This window comes from Lagopus leucura, unplaced genomic scaffold (assembly GCF_019238085.1).
Source record: "Lagopus leucura isolate 7727_CA_CO unplaced genomic scaffold, USGS_WTPT01 Super-Scaffold_73, whole genome shotgun sequence".
Classification (NCBI taxonomy): Eukaryota; Metazoa; Chordata; class Aves; order Galliformes; family Phasianidae; genus Lagopus; species Lagopus leucura.
Window position 1 is genome coordinate 14424801 of NW_024962252.1, and position 25474 is coordinate 14450274.

Sequence of the window (25474 nt, forward strand, 5' to 3'; positions counted from 1 at the left end):
GACACACTGCATACATGCAATATCTTGGCAGAGAGCTACAGAAGTACAAATGCCTTTTTATTTAGCTGTCATTTTTAATTTATTCTGCCTATCTTTAAGAAATATCACATGTACCAAACAGAATCACATGGTAGCTAGTAGTGAGAAAATGACATGGCTCTAATCTGCAAAATTTACTCCTATATATGTCAGGGTGGCTGCCCAGAAATGACTGCAGAATAATGCTTGCACACTACCAGTTTTACTTGCACCAGCAACCGTTCAAGCTGAAAACTTAAAAGTAGCACAAGCAGAATTTTTTTTTTTTTTTTTTTTGTCAGCATTGTCCTCTGTGGAACTCGGTTTATGCTATCTGCTGTTGGAATACAAAAGCTGAAGAAATTGGCAGGAATGAAAGACTGATGTAATGACTGAGACATGGGACTGAGAGCTAGGTACAGTTCTGGTGTTATTCATTTTGATATGTGAATTTGGCGAAGTTGCATCTTCCTCTTTTTTTCCTATTTATTAAAATAGCATATTTTGGCAATTTAATATAAAATTTTATTTGAATATTGTGTGTTATTATTTGTCCAAAGCAATTGATTTCTCAAAAAATATGATTAAGATAGAGTAAACTAGTGAAAGAAAATTAATTTGTTGAATTTGCTTTCATTTGGTATGTTTACTATAAAGTAGGTATGAGTAAGGTTCATACAGAGTTGTATTAAATTATGTGGATAAAAAATATCTGAAATAAAATTTAGTTAAGTATATTTTGACGATCTCTAAAATACAAACTGAAACATTTTGGAGAAAATGTGTTTGGATGTAAAAAATTGATTTTCATTAAAATTGACAACAAATCTTTTTCTTATAAACATTTTTAATTTAGAGGAAAAGTAGCCACGTAGTTATTGTATCCTTTTAGTTACTTTCAAAATGGATAAGTCCTTGAGTAATTTACTTAATTAAATATTTCCTATTTTATTTTATCCTCTCTTCCCATTCTATGATTGCACATCTCTGCTGGAGGGGAGAGCCGTAATTTAACTACCACAATCAGGAAAACATAAAATGGACTATAAAAGATCTTCTGAAAAATAAAGTAAAATTATTCCTTTGGTTTCAAGCCTCTTTCCACCAAGAGAACACTCTGATTTCAGTCTTTTAAAGTTCCCTCCTGGGGGGAGACACTTAATCCTACAGCTAGCAATTACCTTTCTTATGCATCTCCAGATAGTAGTTTAAGCTCTATGACTTTTCTGGTAAGTCTCAATTATAAACTAATCCACACCTGATTGTTCTTGCTAGCTGTGAATAAGTTCTCTAAAGACTGAGGGTAAATCCATATCTAGAGTGGGGAAAAAATAACAATAACAAAAACCAGCCTGCAAACAAAAGGATCTCCAAATTTAAGCTGATCTACACTCATTGAATAGCAAACATGCTGTATCTCATAGAACTTAACTTCCATTACTTATGTTTTACTTAGAGACATTTTTACTCATCCTGCCTGAGGAACATACTCTATGTAAGTGTCTATGAATTTTATTACAGAAAAGTCCATATAGCATACAAATATTCTTCATTATTTTGAAAAGGCTCAAAGTCTTTCCTAATTTTTTATTTATGAATTTAGTGATTGAAGACTTTTTGTTTTACACTTAAAACAAGTTAATGAAACTATTTTTGTAAGTCTGTCAGATTCCACAGTTAGAATTAAATTTGCATGTGTGTGGAAATACAGTTAAGTCATGTCTAAGTTAATGAACAATATGCAATGAAATTTTAAGGAGGAATTTCATTGTAGAATCCCTGTAGATACAAAAACATGAGTGCAGTTAGGCATATTCAAGCGCTACAGAAAAAACCTGCATACATACAAAGGACATCTTGTGGGTGTGATATACACACTAAAACTTAGCATTACCACACAGACCAGTTTCTTATGTACAAATCTTTTCCATACAAACACATTATTGTTTTTAATTAATATTATATTCACTAACTCAAGAATGGTGAGGTGCTGGAACAGGTTGCCCAGAAAGGTTGTGGATGCCTTGTCGCCAGAGGTGTTTGAGGCCAGATTGGATGGGGCCCTGGGCAGCCTGGTCTAGTATTAAATGGGGAGGTTGCATGTGGCAGGGGGGTTGGAGATTCATGATCCTTGAGGTCCCTTCCAACACTGTGATTCTGTGAACTCAGATTTTTGTACTTGCTTTAAGTAAAAATTGATCCAGAAGATCAAGACATGGCTAACAATGTGCATCTTCAAAATGTTTCCCATGCATATTCCTACTATTTCTGAAGAATTCACATTCTAACATTAACAGTCCACCTCAATATTTAACCATTACTATTTTCAGTACAGTCAGAAAATATAATGAGGTTATATCTCAAGGTCTACCTACATGTGATACACACAATAAAAAATGGAACCATTCCTTTTTTCATACTCAAAATTAGGATGTTTCATAGCTGAAAACATAAGGAGAGAAGAATATGCAATGATGGACAATACAAATAGAAGTCACCCCATCAAACCTAATCACTGTTAAGTTAGAATATAGAAAGGTTAACAAGAAAATCTAAACAGTGAAGAAAGATGCTTTTAAAGAAGGCACCTGTCCTAATGCATTATATTAAGGTGAGTCAGCTTAATATGGAGATGGGTAACTTTATTTCTAATGTCAGGCATTTCAGGTTTTCAGATGGAATAAACTGGATTATATGTAATTTCATCTCAGTCGGAATTAGTTAGTGTAAGGTAAGTTTCTCACTTTGTTCTATCAGATCACTGGCATCGGCTACACACAGTAATTGGATATTTGCCTATATAAATTTCATACTTAATGGCTCAAAAGCAAGTGGAATGGATCATGGTGATGAGGTGCTAAGCACCTATCCCAGACTACAAAAACAGCAAATATCTGCCAGATCTACCAGCAATATCATCAGACCCTGATGCTTTCACAACAGTGTGGAACTGAATAAAAGTACCTAAAGAGTTCTACACACCTTCTCTACAGATACTCCAAACAGGAATTTTTCTAAAAGTAGACAGAAAGTGTTTACCTTTGTCTTAGTCTAACACATTTTACAATAACATTATATTAATTGTTGTTTAATCAAGTTTATTACAGGCTGATTTAAAGGGGTAGACCGTATTGAAATAGAATGTCCTGTGTCCAGGGATCAAAAATCATAAAATGTGCTTACTGCATAAAAAAAAAGAACTATGAAAACACCTGTACTAGTGGAAATGTCTGGAGCTGTTCTGTAGCCTTGAGATCAAATACCATTCTTTTACACGCATCTACATCCTTTTTTTTTCCCTCCAAAATCACCTCTAAACCATATTGCCATGATATAATTTGTTAATTAGGAATAGTCTTTGGTTTGTGATAATTGCTGAATTTTGATGTATAAACTAGGACAAAACCATGATAGCAAACAACAGGATCACAAACTAATAACACTGATGATCAAATTTCCACACCCACAACTTTGTCCTGGCTGTAGTAATACAGATTTATCTGTAGCGTACTGCATTTCATCATATGTTTAGTTCACTGATACTTTAAAATGGAAAGAGGTTAATAGTCTTTAAATGGAAGTCAAAATATAACTTGGTATCAACATTTAATGACAGCCATAGTTTTTGAAAGAACCATAAAATAAAAATACAATTTCAAAGTTTATAAAAGAAAGAGAAAAAAACAGAAAGAAGGAAAGACGGAAAAAAAAAAAAGAAAAAGAAAGAAATACCTGTAATGTATATCCTGGTTCACATTGAAATGACAAAACATCATTGACCATATATCTATCTCCCGATTTGATCCCATTGCTAGGAATTACTGGTTCTGGACAGGCAGCAAGGCCTACAGCTGAGGAAAGTGAAAACAAAGATTGGAAAAGCATAAATAACTTCACAGGAGCTCTTTGCTGATATTTTCTAATGAACTTTCTGTATCATTGTTTTTTTGTTTTTGTTTTTGTTTTTTAACAGAACATCAATTAAAAATGTATTTCAGCATTAAACTGAAATATTGTTTAAAACATAGGAATTTTCAGAATTGTCCTTCAAAATACAACCAGCATGACTGAAACACAAATATATGCACTGTGACTGTACCAATTACTACGTCATGTTTTGAGATATTATGTCTTTGTCTTGTTTTTAAACAGTATGGCAATTTTAGTATATTAAACACCATACTTTTTTCTTGTGAGGATAACAGAGAGAGAAAGAGTGAATACACTTTATGCATATTCTACCTTTTCAGCAACAGAAGAGAACTACTGAAATTATCTAATAGAACATTTTGGAACAATACCTAGAGAAAAAGGTCAAGTTTAGTCAACTTGATCTCTTCCATTAACTGCAAAGAAGTTCAGACATCTGAAAAAAACAACTGACTGAATGCTGAGACTAGCTTTTTTATGGAATCCAACCACTTTAGAGACAGAAAGTACACCTGACAGTGTTAACTATAGAAATTGCATGATATTTGGCTCTACTCTGACCTCAAATGTTTCTGAGTGTTGCTTGAGATCATGGAACAGTATCTGAGAAACTAGTGTAATGAAAAAACATAATTTTATTTGAGATTATGCAATTTACAGATTTTGATACAAACAAGGTTTTAACTTAATGCAAATTCATGCATCTACATTTCATTATTGCATTACAGATTTTAAATATGCATATAACAATTTTTATTCTCACTTCATCTGCTGCTAGTCTGTTTTTTTTGTTGTTGTTGTTTTTGTTGTTGTTTTTTTTTTTTTTTTTTTGCAGTTCAAGGATTAGTTGAAATAATAAAAAATAATCCATAATGAAGAACACAGAAGTTCGAAATAGCTCATATACATTCTCCTGAAAGTGCTGCCCCTGAATAATTTCCTAGAAATAGGTTCCATGTAAGGTCCATACATAGGTTCATGCACATTCTTTCTATGTCTTATGCCTTTGAGTCTTCTTACATTTTACTTTTCCAGGACCAAGCAATAACAATGGCAGGCCACTCTCATGCTGAGTGACAGCTATCAAGCTACGACTTTCAGTCTTTATATCAACTGCTGCAAGAATTATCCAACTAAACATTTTCTAATTTGCAGATAAATAAATATTTAAGAATTAAAAGGTAAGTACTTTTTAATGCAAGGTCTAATTTAGGAAGATAACTCACTATAAAGACGTTCAATAATTTTTACCACGGAATTAAAAAATAATAACATTCTACAATACGAAAATCTCTCAATTGATGTTACAGTGACTCCACATGGCCACTAGGGACTTCATAGTCATTATGAACTGCGTTGTTCTACATAGGTATGAGAAAACATTATTACATCAATGGTATTCCTTAGTTGCAGTTTTCTAGTATCATTCCTTTTTTTTTTTTTTTTTTCAATCACTCTGTGTTTCATAATACCATAAATATATCCACATCTGGAAATTTTCTTTGGATATGGCCACTAAGTAGCTGTGATCTGCACCCACACAAACTGCTTTTTTGCTCCAGTATTAAGTGAAAGGTAGTTTCTAGTTTCAAAAATTACTACAGCATATAGGCTATCATTTACTAACTTGAGAATCAGTATACAGACACAACTCAAATGAATCAAGCTACATTTTTTAATTTCATTAAATTTCTCACTCTTTAATAGCAAATAAAGTAACAAATATATGCTTAAAACTCACTACTCTTAAAGAAATAAGCCCATAACAAATACTATGTCACTAGATTGCTTATAGATAGTGATAAAGTCTGTGAATAGAAATTTGAAGTCTACTTCCTGTCTCCAAAAAATTCATATGATTGAACTTAGCATTCTTTTGTATGATAATTACAGACCTTGCAGTGTAAATCCATATGAATAAAATTACTATTGCAGATTTTACGAGTCACATAAATAGTTTTGTAATAGTGACTGCATGGCAATGCTAATAATAATGTGCTCATTATCTAGCTTTTTTTATCATTAGTTGAATAGCATACAGAATTTAAATAGACTATGATCAAAAGAAATCTTCAAAGTCATTTTACTGTTAGATAAGGCAGGACACTACATATTTTAACAGATTTTCAAAATTTGTAAAAACTTTCTGCTGTTTGCTTATACTTTATTGTCACTACCCCTTTGATGATATAATTTATAATATAGATTATTCTAATATTATATCAAAAACCAGCATGGAAAACCCACTCATACATATTTTCTTTAACATACGTAACATTAAGAAACAACATTACTTCCTCAAAAGCAAAGAGAGATTTGGAAGCAGAAAAAAATATCTCCAATCTTTCATTCATTAAGTAATACTAGCCTATAATATTTATTTTTGAATAGGTGAACAAAAATAATATGTTCTGTCTTGTTCTTTTCTGCAAAACAATATTCACTTGGAATAGTTGAATTGAAATTTAATTTAATTTATCATAGTCTTCTGGAAAAACCTATGGTACAAGATGCATAATATTTTCAAACTCATATGAATTTGAAATATTTTGATTATAACTCATCCAAAAATCAAATGAATGTTGGAGAGAAATCAAAGAAATTCTAGTATTTGGGAGCAAATGAAGGAACTTACACATCCACTGACTCTGAAATGCATTAAACTAGATTGTATGAGAGCAGTCAGTAATAAAGGGAAAACATGTAAAATGTCAAATCCAAGCTATCAAAAAAGGACAAGGATTGTTTAGTGCATTCTTTTCAGAGCTCTGCTTCAGCTATGCAGTACAAGAGAGAGCAACACATCAATGTCAAGAATTATAACCTTCTCCCTGACCTTCTTTCACTTACTGCCTGATAAATACTTTCTTGGCCTCTGCAGTGGCATAAGACAAACATGCCTTATTTTCACAATTATATACATGCCTACAATTACCTCAAATTCTGTTGAAACATCACTGCCATTGCTGGCAGAAAGAAAAATCCTTGCTGGCATATCTGACAATATGAATACCCATTAGTGTCCATTTAAGGAAGCTGCAAACCGAGCAATACAGGAATTTTTTGACAGCTTGACCAAAAGTCATTGGGGGATTCTTTTTTGACTTCCTTCCTCCCCTTACACAGCTAACTGAAACATACTGGTTTTTACTATACTACAAACATTAAGGTGGAGTGAATCCTTTCTATTTTAGTGCTGGTGTGTAGCAAAACCCAAGTTGTTCCTCACAGAACTGCATTTCTCAGACCAGTTTCGAAAAAGGAATTGTCTCAAAGGATTGCTGCATCAGCTTTTACTACAGCAAAACTGACTTTAACTGAGAGGTTCAAACAGCATGCTGCATGAGCAAATATTCAATATTTTCTGATATTTATTGTATCATATTTGTTCACGTACTAAAGGGAATATTGAAGCTACTACTGATTCAATAAATGAGATTTTAGGACTAAGCTTAAACATCAGTGTCCACAAACACAACTGAATGTTGGATAGTGGATTCCTTTGTTCATTAACATTAAAACGAATTTATCAAAGAGAAGAAATATTTATTCTTCCTAGTGCTGTTAAATAAAAGAAATATAATGACGCATTTTGATTGAACTTGTTGGAATTGTGAAAATAAATATGTTATTTATCCTATTACAATTAGTGAGAAAAGATCTGCATAGGAAAGATTAGCTTAAATGATTAATTCCTGTCTTTCTTACAGTTACCTGTTGCATACCCCTTTGTTTCTCATCACAGATTACTGCAACAAGCTTAACACCTACAACCCTTCTGAAATAAGAGGAAAGAATGCCACACCATGGCTCTCAACAATACTTACAATTATGTTATAATTAGAATGAATTTTTTCTAAGGCACTGACAAATTCCTTCCCTTAATTTGAATGAGTTTATGTATCTGATCTTCTTAAATGTTCTTGAAGTATGAACAAACAAACAAAAAACCTGTCATTGGATGCCCTAGCATACAAAATGAGTAATAGCACTCAACTTGGACAACAAACTTGCATTCCTATGTCTAATTTATATACTTACACCAAACCTAAAAACATCTTAAGTATGAAGACTGATTTGCTGCCTGCAAATGAGGGGAAAAGTAAGACACTGAAGAAAGGAATACAATGTTCCAAGAAATAAAACAAGACTTATTAAATTATTTGAATTAACTTGAAATATTTAACATTACAATAAGATTTGAACAGAGACTGAAGCATTTATAAAGTATTTATGAAGTTTTTTAAAGTTACAATAAAAACAGCAGTGTGCAGTGTGGAATATATGTAATGATGAAACAACAAATTAAGTATATTTTACTAAGTTAAAGCTATTTTCCTTAACACACAAAACCATGCATGCTTATTGCATCTACACTGATGAAAATACATTTTTAAAGTAGGAATTCCCTTTCACTGTTTATAAGATACAAGCGTGATATTTAATTTCTATTACAGATAAATAATTTCTGTCCTGAAAAAACAATTTAATAGTTGCTTAAGGACACACTCCTCCATTTCTCTTGCTCCTTGAAATTTCTTCTGGGATAAAGGGAATGTTTCTAAATGATCCTCCCTCCCAGTGTCTTAATGAAAACTTCTTTCTTATAAATTTCTGAAAATTTGTCCTTCATCTCTCAAACATTACTTTTTCCGTATGTCACTCAAATTCCTTTTACTGTGACTGAATGAATTTAACTACAAACTCTATAATAAAGTGAAGAACTGATGAATGGGGACCTCAGTGTTCAAAATCCATTGTTTTTCTGCTGTCATCAGCAAAGACAAATTGAAAGAATACAATATAGTACAGTCTTGCAAAACAGATACTGCTAACTTACAAAAAGGCCTTTTGTTACCTACAAAGGTTTGGAATCACCTTGCAACTTTTCAAGGAAATATCCTTGCAATCAAGGCATGCAAAGAATTTCATTGAAGAAGACAAATTCCCAAGCTCTTTTCCATAATTGGATTCCATAAAATTTTGAGAGGTACTGGAACAAAAAGCAAAAATCATGTATTCTGTCACCCACTTAAGTATCCTGACCAATAGCCTACGTCCTAGAAAGAACAAATCCACCTCTGTCCTCTAAATGAATTAAGTGTAGGCCTCTGGCTTCACAATGGGGTGTAATATCATGCAGTTACTTATTTTTTATACATCTGATTTTAAGTGATTTTCTGAGTAAATGTTTAAATATAAGCTGAATTTAAATGATTGACCAGTTTGCCTAGTATTTAGGATATTATTTGAAATCCTGCTACAGCTGTTCAGTTTGTCTTATTAAACAGAACAGCTTTAGAAGTAGATATTGTGCTCCCATACTATGACTACTCATTCAAATTTTTGCAAGATGAAAGAATGCAACTAACAGCTGAATTTTATAGCTGCAGAGCACCTTGTATAAAAAGGCTATGAATCTAGTCTTCCTTTTCCCATGGTTTAATAATAATAATAAAAAAAATCTGATGTTCTAATACAGCATTTCATGTTGAAAATTTTTTTCCAGACATCAGACACTTTCGTGCCTTCTTTACTAAGACAATATATCAAAAAGCAATTCAATCAAAAAGACATTCTTATCCTAAATTTTAAATTGGCTTCTGAACTAAAGCTATTTATTTTTCTAGAGCTGCTTCGAACAGTACATGACTGAATGATCACAGGCTTCAGAATTCATAACCAAACAATAGCAACAATTGCACCTGGTTGCACTGAAAAAATATTTTCCTGTTCTGCTTCTTGGTCTAAAAAAGGAGACTGTTCAATACAAATCAGTAACTTCTTGCTATGGTGATTTGCTCATTTTCTGTATTCACAGACACACACAGGTATCCAGTTAGCCCAGCAGAGACCATATAACCACACACAAAAGCAAATTATTATGTCCTGCCAGACTGTCAATAGAATAGTTAACTAAGCTCTGAATGCTGAATTTTGTTACCTTGACCTGCGGTGCGCTGCATTTCTAAAAAACCCAGCATTTAAATATTGACACTGCTGAAGTCAGTAGATGCTTTAGCAGTGTAAAGTTGTGGAACTGGCGATTAGGAGACTAAAAAAGGATATACTCAAGTGATCTTCCATGTATCCACATACTTTTCACTGTTTAATAAAATAATTTTTCTTTCTTTTTTTTTTAAGGAATCACAGGGATAGTAAAACTCATACAATAAAAGATAAAAAATTAACTTTTAAATGTTAACTGTAGAGTAACTTTCTAAAACAGAACTTTACAGTGCAAACAAAATTACACAACTACATGTTTATTGCATGATAAATGAAAGACTTGAGCAGAAAAATTCAGTGTGATAGGACAACTTGCATGTCAGGTGTGCTGGACAGATATAAGCTTTTCAGGAAAACAGATAGTCTTCTATGTGAAGAAGTTGAAATGTATGGTGCCCCATATGGAATGGTCAACAGATTGGGCGAGAGTTTGTTGGTCAGAGTCAGAAGAAATAAGTATGACATTGTGGTGGGAAAGTCTACTCAACTACCCAATTGGGCTAGCAAAGAGGACAAAGCCATTTCAAGTTTAGAAGGTAAAGAAAACAACTGCATCAAAGGTTTTGGTTCTTATCTGAGATTTTAATCTGATATAATCTGGAAAAGCAACACAGTAAAATGCAACAGTGGAAAAAAGCAACTCACAAGGTTTCAAGGGATGCAGGTTAACTTCTGTAGGGGACAGTCAAGTCATGCCAACTTTCTCATATGAGGAAATGTTGAGGGAACTGGGCTTGTTTAGCTTGGATAAGAGAAGGCTCTGGGGAGACCTCATTGTGGCCTTCCAGTACTTGAAAAGTGTGTATAAACCAGGAGGGGAAACAGCTTTATGAGAGTGAATAGTGATATGACAAGGGGAAATGCTTTTAAACTGAGACAGGAGAGGTTTAGGTTAGATATTAGGAGGTTTAGGTTAGATATTAGGAGGAAGTTTTTCACACTCTGTGGTGACGCACTGGAACAGGTTGCCCACAGAGGTTGTGGATGACCCATTCCTGGATGCATTCAAGGCCAGGCTGGATGTGGCACTGGGAAGCCTGGTCTAGCATGACAGTGCACTGTTAAGATCCTGTTAAAGCCTGTTAAGATCCTGAAGGGACTGAAGAAGGCAAATAGCTGATTGCAGACCCTAGATTTATGTGTAGACTGGGAGCTGGTAGGCAGATGACATGGCATCCTGCTCAGAAGGTCCCCGAAGGAGTTCAGGGATAGGAAACTGTAAAGGACTTTAAGTACTGTTTCCAGTAAGAGTGGTCCTTCTACTCAGGAAAGCAATCAGGGAGTTTAGTGCAGAACTCCTGTCCAAAAATCAGTGTAGAGAGGCAGGGACAGATTGACAGGAATAAAGTTTAGAAACATTCACCGGTCATACATTTCAACTGAAGCTGGGATTTACAAGGGACATAACTACTTCCGACTTCCCCGAGTCAGGAACTCCCAAGATTCTCTGTTTAGTGGCAATGGTTAGGAAGCAGAACTAGAAGCAGTGGATGAGGACCAACTTTGAGACTAATTAATACTCAATCCATGGGATAAGGACCATACAGACTGCATCCAAAGGTGCTGAAAAAAAACCTGTTTGCATGCTTCACAATTGCATCAGTCTATTGAAAGGAATTTGAAGGAAAGAATAGAACAGGGAATAGGAAAGAATAGAACAGGGAATAGCAGGGAAAAAAGGTGTTATCAGTTTTGTTTTTACAGATTGGCCAATGGTGAAATTAACTAATTTGCGGCTACCTATATTTCAGAATAAGATTGAAACAAGTGAAAATACGTATATACATTAAAGCACACATATTTAGAATATCATTCTGAATTTCCAGCTTGATTTATTATACTCTGCTAATTTGTGAATGCCAATTTCACTAATTCCAAATATCACTTCCTTCACAATTTTAGTTTAATAAATAACACTCATGCCAGGATCATGCTAAGTAGAGGCTGTTAGTCAGAGAAGGAAAAAAGAAAAAAAAAAAAACATGCCACAAAAGAAACAATATAAACACTCTCTTTACCTACACACATACTTTTTTTCCTGAGAAAGCCTTAAAGAGCAAGTAGTCTTACTTTTGTATTCCAGGTGGAAACCAGCTGCGGCCACACTAATATCAGAGTGGAAATGTAGATAAAGCTGATTGGAAGTGCTGTTCAACAATGCTGGCACAGTTGTACCTGGAAAAATAAAGGTTATGAAATAAACTGTAACATGCTGTTCTATCATAGGCTTTTATTGAAAAGACATAACCAGCCTCATTTTCTTCACATTGTGTGCATGGACGTTTCAAGTCATGATACTAAGTGGCTATGTAAATACAATCAAACTAGATGCTATCATGTCTAAATGAAACCTTACTCATTTGGGTAAAAAAAAAAAAAAAAAAAAAAAAAAGAGACAGAAGCAAACAAAAAAAAACCCAAAACATCAGTATAGGTTTTGATAACAAGATCAATCACAGAATCACAGAATTGTAACTCAACATCCTGGTTTTTTTTTGTTTCTGTTTTTCACATACATAAAGAATAGCAGTACAGAATAGAGCAGACAATCTAAATATTTTTTATGTCCCCTCCAGATTTTCTTCCCACTGTAGTATTTCACCACTTATTATAACTGTGGGTATAAAAGGAAAAGAAGATACAGGTGCAGCACATTAAAGAAAAAGAAAAAAAACATACAAACTTTAGTTAATTCAAATAGCAGTAATCAAAATTGTACATAGCTGAATTCAGTGTTATACAAAAAGCTTATCACTAACCCTGGACACATTGTCATTAGCACTGATAAGTGTGACACTACATTTTCGTTTTTTTCCATATGACTACTATGTCAATCATATAGTCTAATGCTGGCATATCTGCTCAGGCTAAGAATTACATCCTTTTCTCAGCATACCCTCAAAACCAGTATTAAACAGCCAATAAACGGTGGTCACATGAAAAATATTTTCATTTCTTATGGGGCATTTACTGTTTCTATAGCAACTGTGAGCAGCATGAGTATGACCTTGAAATTCATTCTTGAAATTAGTAGAAAGAATTATCCTCAAATTTCTACAATATAAACTAAGAAAAGTAAAAACTTTTGAATCCCAAACTGTATTCAGCAAAATCTTGATATAAATGATGAACTGTTAAAAAGATGGTTGGTCTTTATACACTGTAGCCCTTTAAAGGATGCTTTACTGTCTGACATGGAAGCTCCAAGCATAGAAATTCACAAGCAGTACAGAGCATTCATATCACACAAAACTTACAGTAGAATACAGAAAATAAGGAAACATCTTCTAAAAGAGGAATTTTCATGGTATCCATACAAAATATTTAGCTAAGGTGTCTGCTCAGTAAAGTTGAGGACATTGACTCATAACTGTCTTTTTATTTAACAAAATTGCTCTTCAGCCAGTTACGAACACTTTGTTCTTCTGTTCCCTTGTAACACCTGCTAAGAAAAGACTGTATAACACCAGTCTTTTACTTGAATACTGTAGTATTCAATAAGAGGAGAAATGGTATTCTATTATGCTGTGAGAAAAAGAAGAAAAAAAAGTGAATGATGCTAAACATTAAACTAAACATTTTAATTCTCACAATTGCTCTGTTCAATCGCATATCAAACTTAAATTGTATTGCTTACTTGCTACCTTAGGATCTTAGGGGATTTGGTAGATAGCACATGGGAGATACATTTAGTAAGATGACCAGATACAGTGTCCAAAGTGTGACATAATAGCTGAATAGCGCAGCATAGCATAGAAAAAAAAAATAGTTCAGTTGGAAAGGACATTCAAAGAACATCTAGCCAACTGTCCAACCTCTTTGTGACTAATCAGATGTTAAAGCATATCAATGAGGGCACTATCCAAATGCCTTTTGAACACTGACAGACATGGGGCACCAAAAAACCCTCTAAGAAGCCTATTCCAGCATTTGACCACTCTCACTGTAAGTAGTTTTTTCCTAATGCCCAGTCTGATCCTTCTCAGGTGCAGCTTTGTGACACTCCCTCATGTCCCACCATCGGTTTCTAGAAGCAGAGCTTGGCATCCCTCCCCTGTGCTTCCTCTCTTCAGGGAGCTGCAGAAAGCAATAAAGTCACCTCTTGGCATCCTCTTCTCCAGAGTGGACACCTCAAGCATCCTCAGCCTCTCTCCATACATGCCTGTTACCAGCTTTGGTGCCCTCCTCTGGGTGATTTCAAGGACTTTAGCATCCTTTTTGCATGTTACAGAGCCCAGAACTCCACACAATAACCGAAGTGAGACTTCACCATAATGTAGTGGGAGAATATTTGACCACCAGGCTATGCTGTATTTAATTTACCTCAAAATGCAGTTTGCTTTCTTGGCTGCCAGGCTACACTGATGAGTTCTATTGAGTCTGGCTATTGGCAGGCATCCCTAGGACCCTTTCTCCTTTCGTCCAATCACTTGTCTCCCATCTGCACCTGTATCTGGCAACACTCTGTTCCAGGTGCAGTACCTGTCAATTTCCTTTGTTGAACTTTATGCCATTGCTAATCACCCTGTGCTCTGATCTATCTAGATCACTTTCAAAATCTCAGAATTACAGAATCATAGGGATTGGAAGAGATGTTTAGAAATCCTCTTGTTCACCCATTCTTCTAAAGCAGGATTTTCTACAGTAGGCTGCAGAGGAAAGCACCCTGGTGAGTTTTGAATATATCCAAAGAATGATAGATCACAAACTTTCTAGGCAGTTTGTTTCTATGTTCTGTCACCTTCAAAGTAAAGAAGTTCTTTCTCATGCTCAGACGGATTCCAGTTTGGACCCATTGCCCCTCGTCCTGTCACTGGGCACCACCAAAAATAGCCCCATCCACTTAATACCCAGCCTTTTGGTATTTATAAGCACTGATAAGATCTGCTCTCAATCTCCTCTAGGCTAAATGGTCTTTGGTCTCTCAGCATTTCCTTGTATGAGGAGATGCCCCAGGCTCCTAACCATCTTTGTGGCTATCCACTGGACTATCTCCAGCAGCTCCCTGTCTTTCTTGAACCAGGAAGTCCAGAACTGGTCACAGTGCTCTTGTTCCTCATGTCTCCTGAGAGTCAATAGCAACAGGAAGTATCATCAAGAAACACACTAAGGATGCTGCTCCTGCATCCAGAGTGTTGAAGAGAATATTGAACAGGACTGGCCATACATTTGAGCCTTGGAGAACATCACTAGTGACTGGCAAAGAACTACAGTTCTTTGAGACATTCACCTCAAAGTCTTCCCTGATTAGATATACATCTGTACATTTTCAGGGCATATTTTGAAGACACATGAATTTTAGAGACTAAATCAGCACAATCTTTAAACAATGATACTCTACAAGATTTACTGAGACAGATAAGGTACCTGCTGAGTTTTACTACTTATGATATTGTGTCACATTACTGGCACAATTTTGAGAACAGCAGATTTTATCCTATGTTAATATATTCTTTATTACTCTACTCCTATACTACACGTTTCAATTATTTCAATTAAGTCTTATGTTTATGACACGAAAAACAGAAATCTACAGTAAAGCTGTGCTAGTCCATCTCCATCTCCATATTTTCTATTTTCTATTTTCCCAGAAATTAGGAAAGTCTTTAAGTTAAATCAAGATGATACATTTTTACTGTAGAATAAGAAATCATTTTGAGGCTTAAGTGGTGTTAAATAGGATGTTGCTAAATGGATCATTTAATCAGCTTTTTATCTACTAGGTCAAAAGTATTTGCTGTACATTTCAAGTGACAAAGAATGGTTATATTTCATAATCTCTTTGTTTCTTATTTAAAATTTAATATACAACATAATTATTAGTCTGCATATAACAGCTGCTTCAAAAGTAATGCCTTCTGTTTTGTTACACTGGTCCACAACATCAGAGGCAGATGGTGGATTGGCAGTAGAAACTAAAACTTCCCACCAACATTTTGTTACATTTTGTTGCTGCATGGCATCTGAGTAGTGGTCTGGCAAAATGGTGTCTGACATGGAAGTGCACATGAAGAGAAGGTATGTAACCAAATTCTTCCATGTGGAAAAAATGGCACCAAATGACATTCACTGATGCTTGCTGAATGTTTATGAAGAAGACCAAACAGTGGAGGTGAGCACAGTGAGGCAGTGGGTGATGCCTTTCAGTAGCGGCAACAGCAATTTGAAAGACAAGCCACATTCTAGATGATCATACAGATTTATACAAGCACAGCATGCAGGCTCCTGTTCACTGGTGCTGAAAATGCATAGCTAATGGTAGTGACTGTGCTGAAAAATAGCTTTTGTAGCTAAGAATTTTCTTTATCAAATCCTGTTGTGCTGTTTGTATCTGTTGTAGTTTCCAGAGAAATAAATAGGAGACATCACTTTCAGAGCAACCTATGTACAAAAATATTTAAATACATAGACTTAATACATGACATTTTATTACGTAAAATTTGAAATGCAATATTAAGTTGTTCAACTAAATATCCCCCAAAATATATTGTGTTTATTTTATTTGATCATTAATCTGCATACCCAATCCAGTATAAATCTATTCTTTAAAAGTTTCTGAAGTCATAAGAGAAGAAATGTTCCACAAGATTATTTGGCTACAGCAGAATTAGATCAGGCTTCTGGCAGAGTACGATATAATTCATGACTTAATCTGGTTTTTTTTGTTTTGTTTTGTTTTGTTTTGGCTTGGATTGGCTTGGTTTATTGAACACACTCTTCTATAAAAACTGTTTTATAAAAATGGAATAAAAGCATATGTATCTAACGTACTTGTGAAACAAGAAATGATATGGTTTACTATGTCCCAATCACGTTGATTTGTTTTGTTGTTTTCTTTTTTTTTAGTCCATTGTCCAGTGAGTTTGGATAAATTGTGAATGCTTCATCTTTTTCTTCAAAAAGGACAGCTAAAATGAATAAGCTAAATCAAAGTTATCTAAGGAAATTCCTTGAATAGGAGATACGGATTAAATAAAACACATTTTTTCAAAGTTGTTGTCAACTAAATCCCACTAATGAAAGCTAAACAATTTAGCATATTTGTTTCTGAAAATCTCTCTTTCAAGATTGATACAAATTTACAACACCTAAACAGCACTCCTCCTTACAACGAGTTTCATAATATCATAAAATATGCCATACAAATGTGTACATGTGTGAACAGGCTTCTTGGGTATACAAGAGAACCAGTGATGGCTTCACACACACCAACAGTCTATATGTTCAGATCAAAGCATGTCCTTACCTGAAAAACTCCCAAGACGTGGTGCAGTCATATCTCCACCATCATATATTTCAAGAGAATCCCAATTATGTTCAGTGGCAAAGCTGATGACTTGGATCTGCAAAATGCCACCAAAAATTTTTAAACAAACAAGTCTTGTGTATTTTTAAACGTTCTAGAAACAGTAAAATGAAATACAGAGAATATAATTAAAGAAGTCCTAACAATAATAGTAATAATAAAAAGTAAACAAAACATTAACTGTTACTTTTTAAGTTGACTTAACTTTTAGAAAATGTGAATATGACGCTAGGTGACTAAGGAAGACTTTGCATATATGTTGTATGATTTAAAATAATTACTCAAAGTGCAAAGGAGAAGATAAAGAAGACCTCTCAAGTGCTCGAGTAATATTCTAGCAGATAGAAAGGGTTGGCATTCACATATCACATCGAAGAGTTTGTATTCAGTATTTTGCATAGCTGAAACATAAAGCTGCTTGTTAACTATTTCTCATGCCGTCTGTAAATAATAAAGCTAAGCAAAGAACAACAGTGAGAAAAACAGAGCACAAATATTTAAAGTAACCCCAAAATGATGCATCTGGTAACTCTTTTCTGACACTTATAATGAAATAAACATTTATTTCGTAAACTAAAATACAAATAACTTAATGTTCCATGCTTGACAGAATATAGACTTGCCTGAATACCTGATCCCTCAGTCACTATGATTTTCCACACACAGTTCAAGCTGTTACCATAAGGTTCAGGGTAACCGGGTGATAGAATAGTACCTCTCCGTTCAGTGAAATTCCCACTACATGGCACTGAAAGAAAGCATTATTATGAATTATTACAAAACCTTAGCTATTTCAGAGAAAAGTAACAATAACTGTATAAATAACTTATCACAATACTGTTTCTTATTATAAATTCATAAGTATTAAATAATGAGTTGAACTCAGAAAGTAATGTTATCTAAATCATTAACAATATGCAGTATTCAGATACATCTTGTACTAACGAGCCACTCCAAAGTGAACTTCATTTTGAAAAACCTTAGAAAAACCTAGCAGCTAGTCATGTCTTACCAGCAGATAGCAACAAATAACTGTTAAATCATAACATTAAACGCAATCTTGATTCACATAAATCCTGTGAATCTACCTACAGCCTAGGATAGTTTTAACATTGTACTTAGCTGGTAAAACGGTGTGGTATATCACATATATTTTTACCTTATATGGAATTGCTTCTTTATAGTTCCAGAAAACAGAACTAAGCTAAGCAAAAACAGAATACACAGGAAACTGGACACCTACACTTATTTTTAGAACACTCCAATTAATTGAATGGTAGATTCCTATGAATATTATTGAGCTTTGGATACAAATCCAATGAAGGGTGAAGAAAATCTCTGAACATTTACAAGGACAACAAAGTGTCAAATATCCCATTGGAGGCCTGTTGATAAACTAGAAAATTAGCTAAACTTAACAGAGCTGTCATTTTTCATTGTATGTTATGTTTCACTCGAAAAAAATAAAAGATATAACCATTCTGTGTGTGATAGAAGCACACGAATACTGAATATTAAAAAAGGTTAAGACACTTTTGGAGAATTAAAATCTGTCCTGTATTTCAAGCTGTGGATGAGTCATGAAAATAATGAATGTTCAAGAAAATGTGCATCTCACTTGTTCATATAATATAAGTCATTATATGAAACACTATACTGCCTACCAGCCAGCTGGTTCTCAATTACTTTTTGGTATGGAACACTGCTCTTTTAAATTGGGCATGACTGATATTAATCGAAGGAGAGTGAATGACTGTTAAATACTATTTTCTGATATAGTTCCTGAACTCTAATTCAAAGACATACATGACATAACAGATGAGTTTAAATGTAATTACTTACCTACACAGCTTGGTACTGTATCATTCCATTGAGCTAAGGCATTAGGTACAGAATGGCATCGGATAGCTTTTGAACCTTGCAGCAGATATCCAGGACTACATTCAAAACGAACAACAGAGCCTGCTGAAAACTCGGAGCCAATTCTCCTTCCATACCTAGGCTCTGGAACTGAGCTACACTGTGTATCACTTGTGCGTGGAACGGCTGCATCAAAACAGAAAGAAAAATGCCATGAAGTCAAATGACAATCATCATCTAAAACACAAGGAGATTATTAAATATGCATATTGTTTCTTGTTGGAAGTAGTGAAGTTCTATTTCTTCCTTTTATTTGCTTTGTTAATGTCATATCAAACCCTGGCCTAATGTTTTCATGTCCATTAGCCAAACTTGGGTTTGTTTAGGTTGGAAAAGAGTAGCCTGGGAGCCTTCTGGTACTTGAAGGGAGCTCACAAACATGAGGGGGATTGACTTTTTACATGGTCTGATAGTGATTGACAAGAGAAGATATTTAGGTTTAACATTAGGAAGAATTTTTTTATTTGGAGGCTGGTGTGATGCTGGAACACGTATCCCAGAGACGTTGTGCAGGCACTCAGGGTTTTGGGCAGATGCAGCCCTGGGCAGCCTATAGAGGGGAGTTGGAACTAGATGATCTTTAAAGGTACTCTCCAACTTAAACTGCTCTATGATTCTATAAACTTGGGCTGTGACAGCCACATGATGAGAGCACTTCATCACATCTAAGTGCTGTGTCAGCTCAGGAGGCAAGACATGTAGAAATTAAAACCTCCAGTATATCAATGGATACTTCATTTGCCTTCTTCACTTACAGGACACTGATACCTATCACCTAATTTATTTATTAAATGTGGAAACTTTGGCTTCTTATTAAAGCAAGGAGAAATATTATACTATATTGGATATGAAAACTATGCAATATTAAATCATTATTTGATTTGTCATAGTGGACAACATTCCAATGACAAACCTTATAATAATTATTTTTACAAAGAATTCCTGAGAATTCACAAACCTGTTGTGATGCTTAAACAGTTAAAACTTGTAAACAACATTTATAGAGCAAAATAATAAAATCAATTAGAAACTCATGCTGGTTATTTATTTATTTATTTCCCCTTTAGGTTGCTTATTTATAACTATTTCCTTACAGCAAGCATTTTTTGTATTTCTTGACTCTTGTCACTGTGTACGCGTTTGTGAACTAGACTTGTTCTTTCTACTTTTGATTTTGTAGTTAGCCAATAGCTGCTACAATTTAAAAAAAAAGTATTTACAGAAAAAATATAATTATGTGCAATATCATATCTAGACTTTGATAAAACTAATGTACATAAAAATAATCTCATTAATAGTAACACAAATATGTATTCTGAGTGAGTGACATCTTCAGAAGCTTTGTTTGATCAGTTTAGTATTGCCAAGAATTAATTTCAGGGAATCATCACCAAGGTTGGAAAAGATCTTCAAGGTCACCTACCACTTACATTCCCCTCACTAAACTATGTCCTTTAGTACAACATCTAAATGTTTTTCAAACACCTCCAGGGATGGTGATTCAACCACCTCCCTGAGAAGCCCATTCCAGCACCTGACCTCTCTTTGGAGAATAAATTTTTCCTAACATCCAACCTGCACTTCTCCTGGCACAACATTTCCTCTTGCCGTATTTCTAGTCATGTGGGAAAAGAGGCAAACCTTCACAACAGTCTCCTTTCATGTAGTTACAGAGAACAATAAGGTCTCTCCTGAGCCTCCTTTTTTCCATACTGAACAATCCCAGCTCCCTCAGCCATTCATAAGGCTTATGCTCAAGCCCCCTCACCAGCTTCGTTGCTCACTGCATCTAGATATTAATGTGCATAAAAAGTTTTAAATAGGGCTTAGACTTCATTTCTGGCATTCTCAAAAGCAGTGTTTTTGATTCACTAACCTATTTTAAAAATAGCATAAGCAGAATCATTTTATTTTACATACTTAAATGTATCTATTTTTGCTGGCCTTTAAAAAGAACAATATTTCTTTCTATTCATTAACATCCATACAATATCTTTTCAACTACCCTGGCTACTAAATAACAGAAAAGATATGTGGAACCTATATATACTTATTTTCATATTGTCTTTTTTTCTTGCTCTGTCATTTGTTCTAATCAGATGTCATGGTTCTATGTTTTTTGTTTTTGTTTTTTTGTTTTTGGGTTTCAGTATTCCACATCAAAACATCATGTAGTGTACAGGGCATTGAAGTGTCACTGCCCAATCCCAGCTACCTATCCCTGTACATTACAGCAGTCACGGGATCTGGCCCTTCCGGGTGGGGGGGGCGCTCTCTTGCTGCCTGGCAGTGGGTGCTGGAGGGTGCTTTCCTGGCCGTTCCAAGCTTTTCAGGTTTGAATCGGTCCCGGGAACTCTCTCTCTCTCATCTTGTCTGATTTATTCATCTCAATTGCAATTAAATTGTATCTATTGTGTTATCTTGTATTCCAATATTATAGTAAAATAAGTTTTCCTCCATAGATTGTTGCCGCTGTTCTTTTCCTCCCTTCCTTCCTTCCCATTTTGTGGGACTGGGGTGGGGGGGGGGGAAGGCAGAGGCCTGTCGCCCCTGTCACGGACATAGATTGATCTGGTCAAATCCGTGACATCAGAATAACAATTATTGAAGTGTAATAATTTCAAGTACTGGTGTCTTCTCTGAAAATTAACACTTATTTTCAACTTGGACATAGAACATCAATTGAAATCAATCCTATCTTAAATCTAGCATGAAACATGTAACATTTAAGTAGAATATTGGCAGTAATTGTGTTTATCTAACATGATTTTGTATCAGTTTTTCACATTTCCACTGAGAAAAACAGTTAAGTTTACACAAGTACTAGTAAGTGCAGATAAAAGCTTTTTAAAAGATCATTTCAATATTATCGGTCTTAGTAATAATAACAGTACAACAGTACAACACAAGTTCTCTTCATTAATATGCCATAGGTTGATTTGTAAGGCAAAATCATATAGATATAGTATTTTTATTTTTATTTTTTTCTAAATCAATAGACTAGATGACTGCAGAAGATTTTAGTCTCGAAACCCTAAGTTACAAGATTAATCCAAGACTGAAAAAAATGGGCAGAGGTGAAATCTGCTGGAATGATAATTACACAATAGGCTACTGCAGAACAAAAGCAAATACATTTTTCAATCTTGCAAATGTCTAAATACTTCAACCAGTGTAAACAAATCACTTCTCTGTCCAGTAAATTCTATTATTCTGACTGTTTAAATCAATGGGATTTTGTTATTGATGTTTTAACAGGACCCAAGTATCTTGAAAATTGAGTATTAAGAAACTTGGTTGTGCCTACAGTTTTAAGTTCTACAGTTCTAGGCATGGCAAGGAGTTGTTGTGAAAGAATAAAGATGAAACTGTAGCTTAAGGATTTTTACATCACTGTTCTTTTTTCTGATCATGACCTAGAGACCAAATACAGCCTGGCAGATCAATTCAACTGACTCAGCCTGCTCTTTTTAGTTCTTTCATTTTCTCTATCAGATGGTCTACTGGGCAAGCACAATTTTATTAAAACTTTTTTTTTTTTTTTTTTTTTTTTTTTTTTTTTAAGTGTATAATGACTCCCCAGTTGACTAGGTGATGAAATGTGTTTCATATAAATGTAACATACAAATGTTATATTTACCACACAATTAGGAATGAATATATCCCCCTGAGACTGCACCAAGAGAATTTTGCTCAAGACATATCATTCCCAATCATGCCATGAATAAACAGGTTTTTCTTCAAGAAACTTCTACTTAACTGAATTTATTACCAGTTAACACAAACCTCTGACCACTGATTAAAGTGTTCAGGAAAAGGAGGACACAAAAAGTCAACTAATCCCCTAAGTGGACAGTTTTCCCTCCTTCTCCCCAGGTTCAACTTCAGTCAAATGCCTACCACCCTCCTTCCTTACAGTCATCCTAGTTTCTCCACTGAGGTGAAAAGCAGTACAGGATACTCTTTTCTCTTCTTGCTTTTCCTTTGCTTCACTTTGCTTATGTTCTCACTTGTGAGAACACTTCAGGTGTTCCTATCACTTTTTTCTTAGCATGGGTCACCCATCGACCACACTTTGTCAGAAACATTACTCCACTGCACTGTAAGTCTTTCACAGGACAACAAAACCTCAGAAATATTCTCAGCTCATTGTGAGACAGACTACAGTATCTTTAGAGGTGCAGCTCATATGTCATGGAGTGCCTACTTAGCAACCTCTCCAGCAGCATCTCCTGCCTTAAGGTGTTGTTATTGTCTTAAATATGTGTGCTTTGGCATGATGTGCTACTCTGAGTGGTGGAAGTTTGGCATAGTTGTTTACGCTAGTTTCAGAGGAAGTTGTACCTGAGCATCACATAATAGTTCATGACCTCCTTCCACAAAAGTCTGCTAAGTAAAATTTAAGCATGACATTTGTCCCCCCCTTACCTGTCATCCTTAAAGGGCTATAATGACCTATCCTGACTCTATCTCATCAGCATTCCTAGAGTACTTTTCACTGACAACACTGAAATGTAATATAAGCCAGACATAACTTCCTAGAATTGAGTTTTGATTTAATTATAGATATATATTATTATAGATAATAAGTAATAAATAATAAAGATATAAGAAATCTATGGCAAAATGCATTACAGTTTCAGATATCCTTAAAACACACTGTAAACCAAAATACTTCGTGGCAATCCCTTAGGGAACTCCAACTGTCATAACTCTGTTCCCCAATTACACGCAGCAGTAATTATGTGGGTAAGTATTTTATTCTTGTCACAGATGAGGTCAATTTAATTGTTAAAGTTATATCCTTATTTTATTCTTGTTCCCCTTCATCTTTCTTCCATAGTTCTTCATTATTCTAGTACACAAGCTTTCTTACTAGCTTACTTTAATATCTCTATTGATCTCATAAACTAGTTCACATAACTGTATAGTGGAGCAAGTAAAACAAATAAGGATTAAAAAAAATAATCATTAGTGACGGCATAGGTAGAAAGTTCATTACCTTGCTTTTTAGGGAAATAACTCTCATTATTTCTGCAGCATAAGCTATATAAAAATATGTACTACAGTTTCTCAGATTACATTGCAACAGAAAAACAAGCATAATATAAGGCACCCACTTCCTTGTGCCTTCTCCAAAATAATCCATTCTTCTTAAATGGATTGTTCTTAGTATCACATTTCCACATACATGACCCAAATATTATGAAAGAATGGGTATTCAGTCTGATATTACTGATATTACTCTTTACCTGTTTTTTGATATACCAGGAAATGTGGTCATCTGATAAAAAGAACTGCACAAGCTGATGAGATACACAACTAAAAAGAAGTTTTTGAGAAAGGAGCATTGCAAAAGCCATTATATCTGAATTAAATCTCATCTGTTGCTAGCTCAAAACAGAATGTGAAATAGTCCAAGATTTAATGTTTCCCCCTCTAGTCTTCCTTCTATCTTTTGCCTATAGCACTGGCAACGCAGACTTTTCAAGCTCCATCATCACACATTCTTTTTTCTACAGTAATTATCCTCCATCTTTTAGTAAATGTTTCATGCTACTATGAAACAAAATTGAAATCAGCCCACTGGAAATGAGAGAAGGGAAGAAAGTCAACCTGAAACAGAAGGTGATAAATAAAGTGACTGACTTTGCAGACCAGATTACTCTGTTCAGTGTGAGAGTGGATGTCATTCTCTGGAGTATTTAAAATGCTAGGAATCAGGCAGTAACGGAAATGTGATCATGTACTTTGAAACATGAGAAAACAACCCTTGGAATGAGATTTTATTAAACATCACTAACTCGTTATCTTATTAAATAGTCTTTTGTTAAAATCCAATTTCTTTGAGTTATTAAAAATAAATGTAGTCCAAATAAGTGACTGAAATGAGGCATACCATTATGCTCAACAGGAAACTTATTGTTCTACAGCAATATACATTTAATTTCAAACAAATTCTCTCAAACTATAAGTGACAAAATATGTTGAAGCACAGTTGTTTCAACAAAATTATGCTATATGTACCTACCCAGAGCTCAGATTTTTAGAAGTACTTCAATACATTTTATTTTTATTCATGTCATGAGAAAACTGAAATGGACAGTACTTCTAGGGGATAGCTGTTTAGGTGAATGTAACAGAGCTTCTCATAACAGCGTAACCTCTAAGACTTTGCTAGTGATCTGTGCCCTGTCAGTGTAGAACAAAACCAAAATATATTGTCTCTTGTTTTCGCTAGAAAATGAAACATTTTTAATACTGTAACTAAAATTAGGTGGGACAACTGTT

At 34.5% G+C, this 25474-nt stretch overlaps 1 protein-coding gene across 1 annotated transcript in view; it reads right to left on the minus strand.

Annotated features, from left to right (window-relative positions):
- CSMD1 (CUB and Sushi multiple domains 1) overlaps window positions 1–25474 on the minus strand; it is a 990707-nt gene that overhangs the window by 109487 nt on the left and 855746 nt on the right. Inside the window, exons 34-38 of the mRNA XM_042877582.1 lie at window positions 19106–19309; window positions 17887–18011; window positions 17204–17300; window positions 12028–12132; window positions 3751–3869 (exon numbers count right to left, since the gene is read on the minus strand). Coding sequence (XP_042733516.1) covers window positions 3751–3869; window positions 12028–12132; window positions 17204–17300; window positions 17887–18011; window positions 19106–19309 — 650 coding nt within the window. The remainder of the gene's footprint in view (window positions 1–3750; window positions 3870–12027; window positions 12133–17203; window positions 17301–17886; window positions 18012–19105; window positions 19310–25474) is intronic.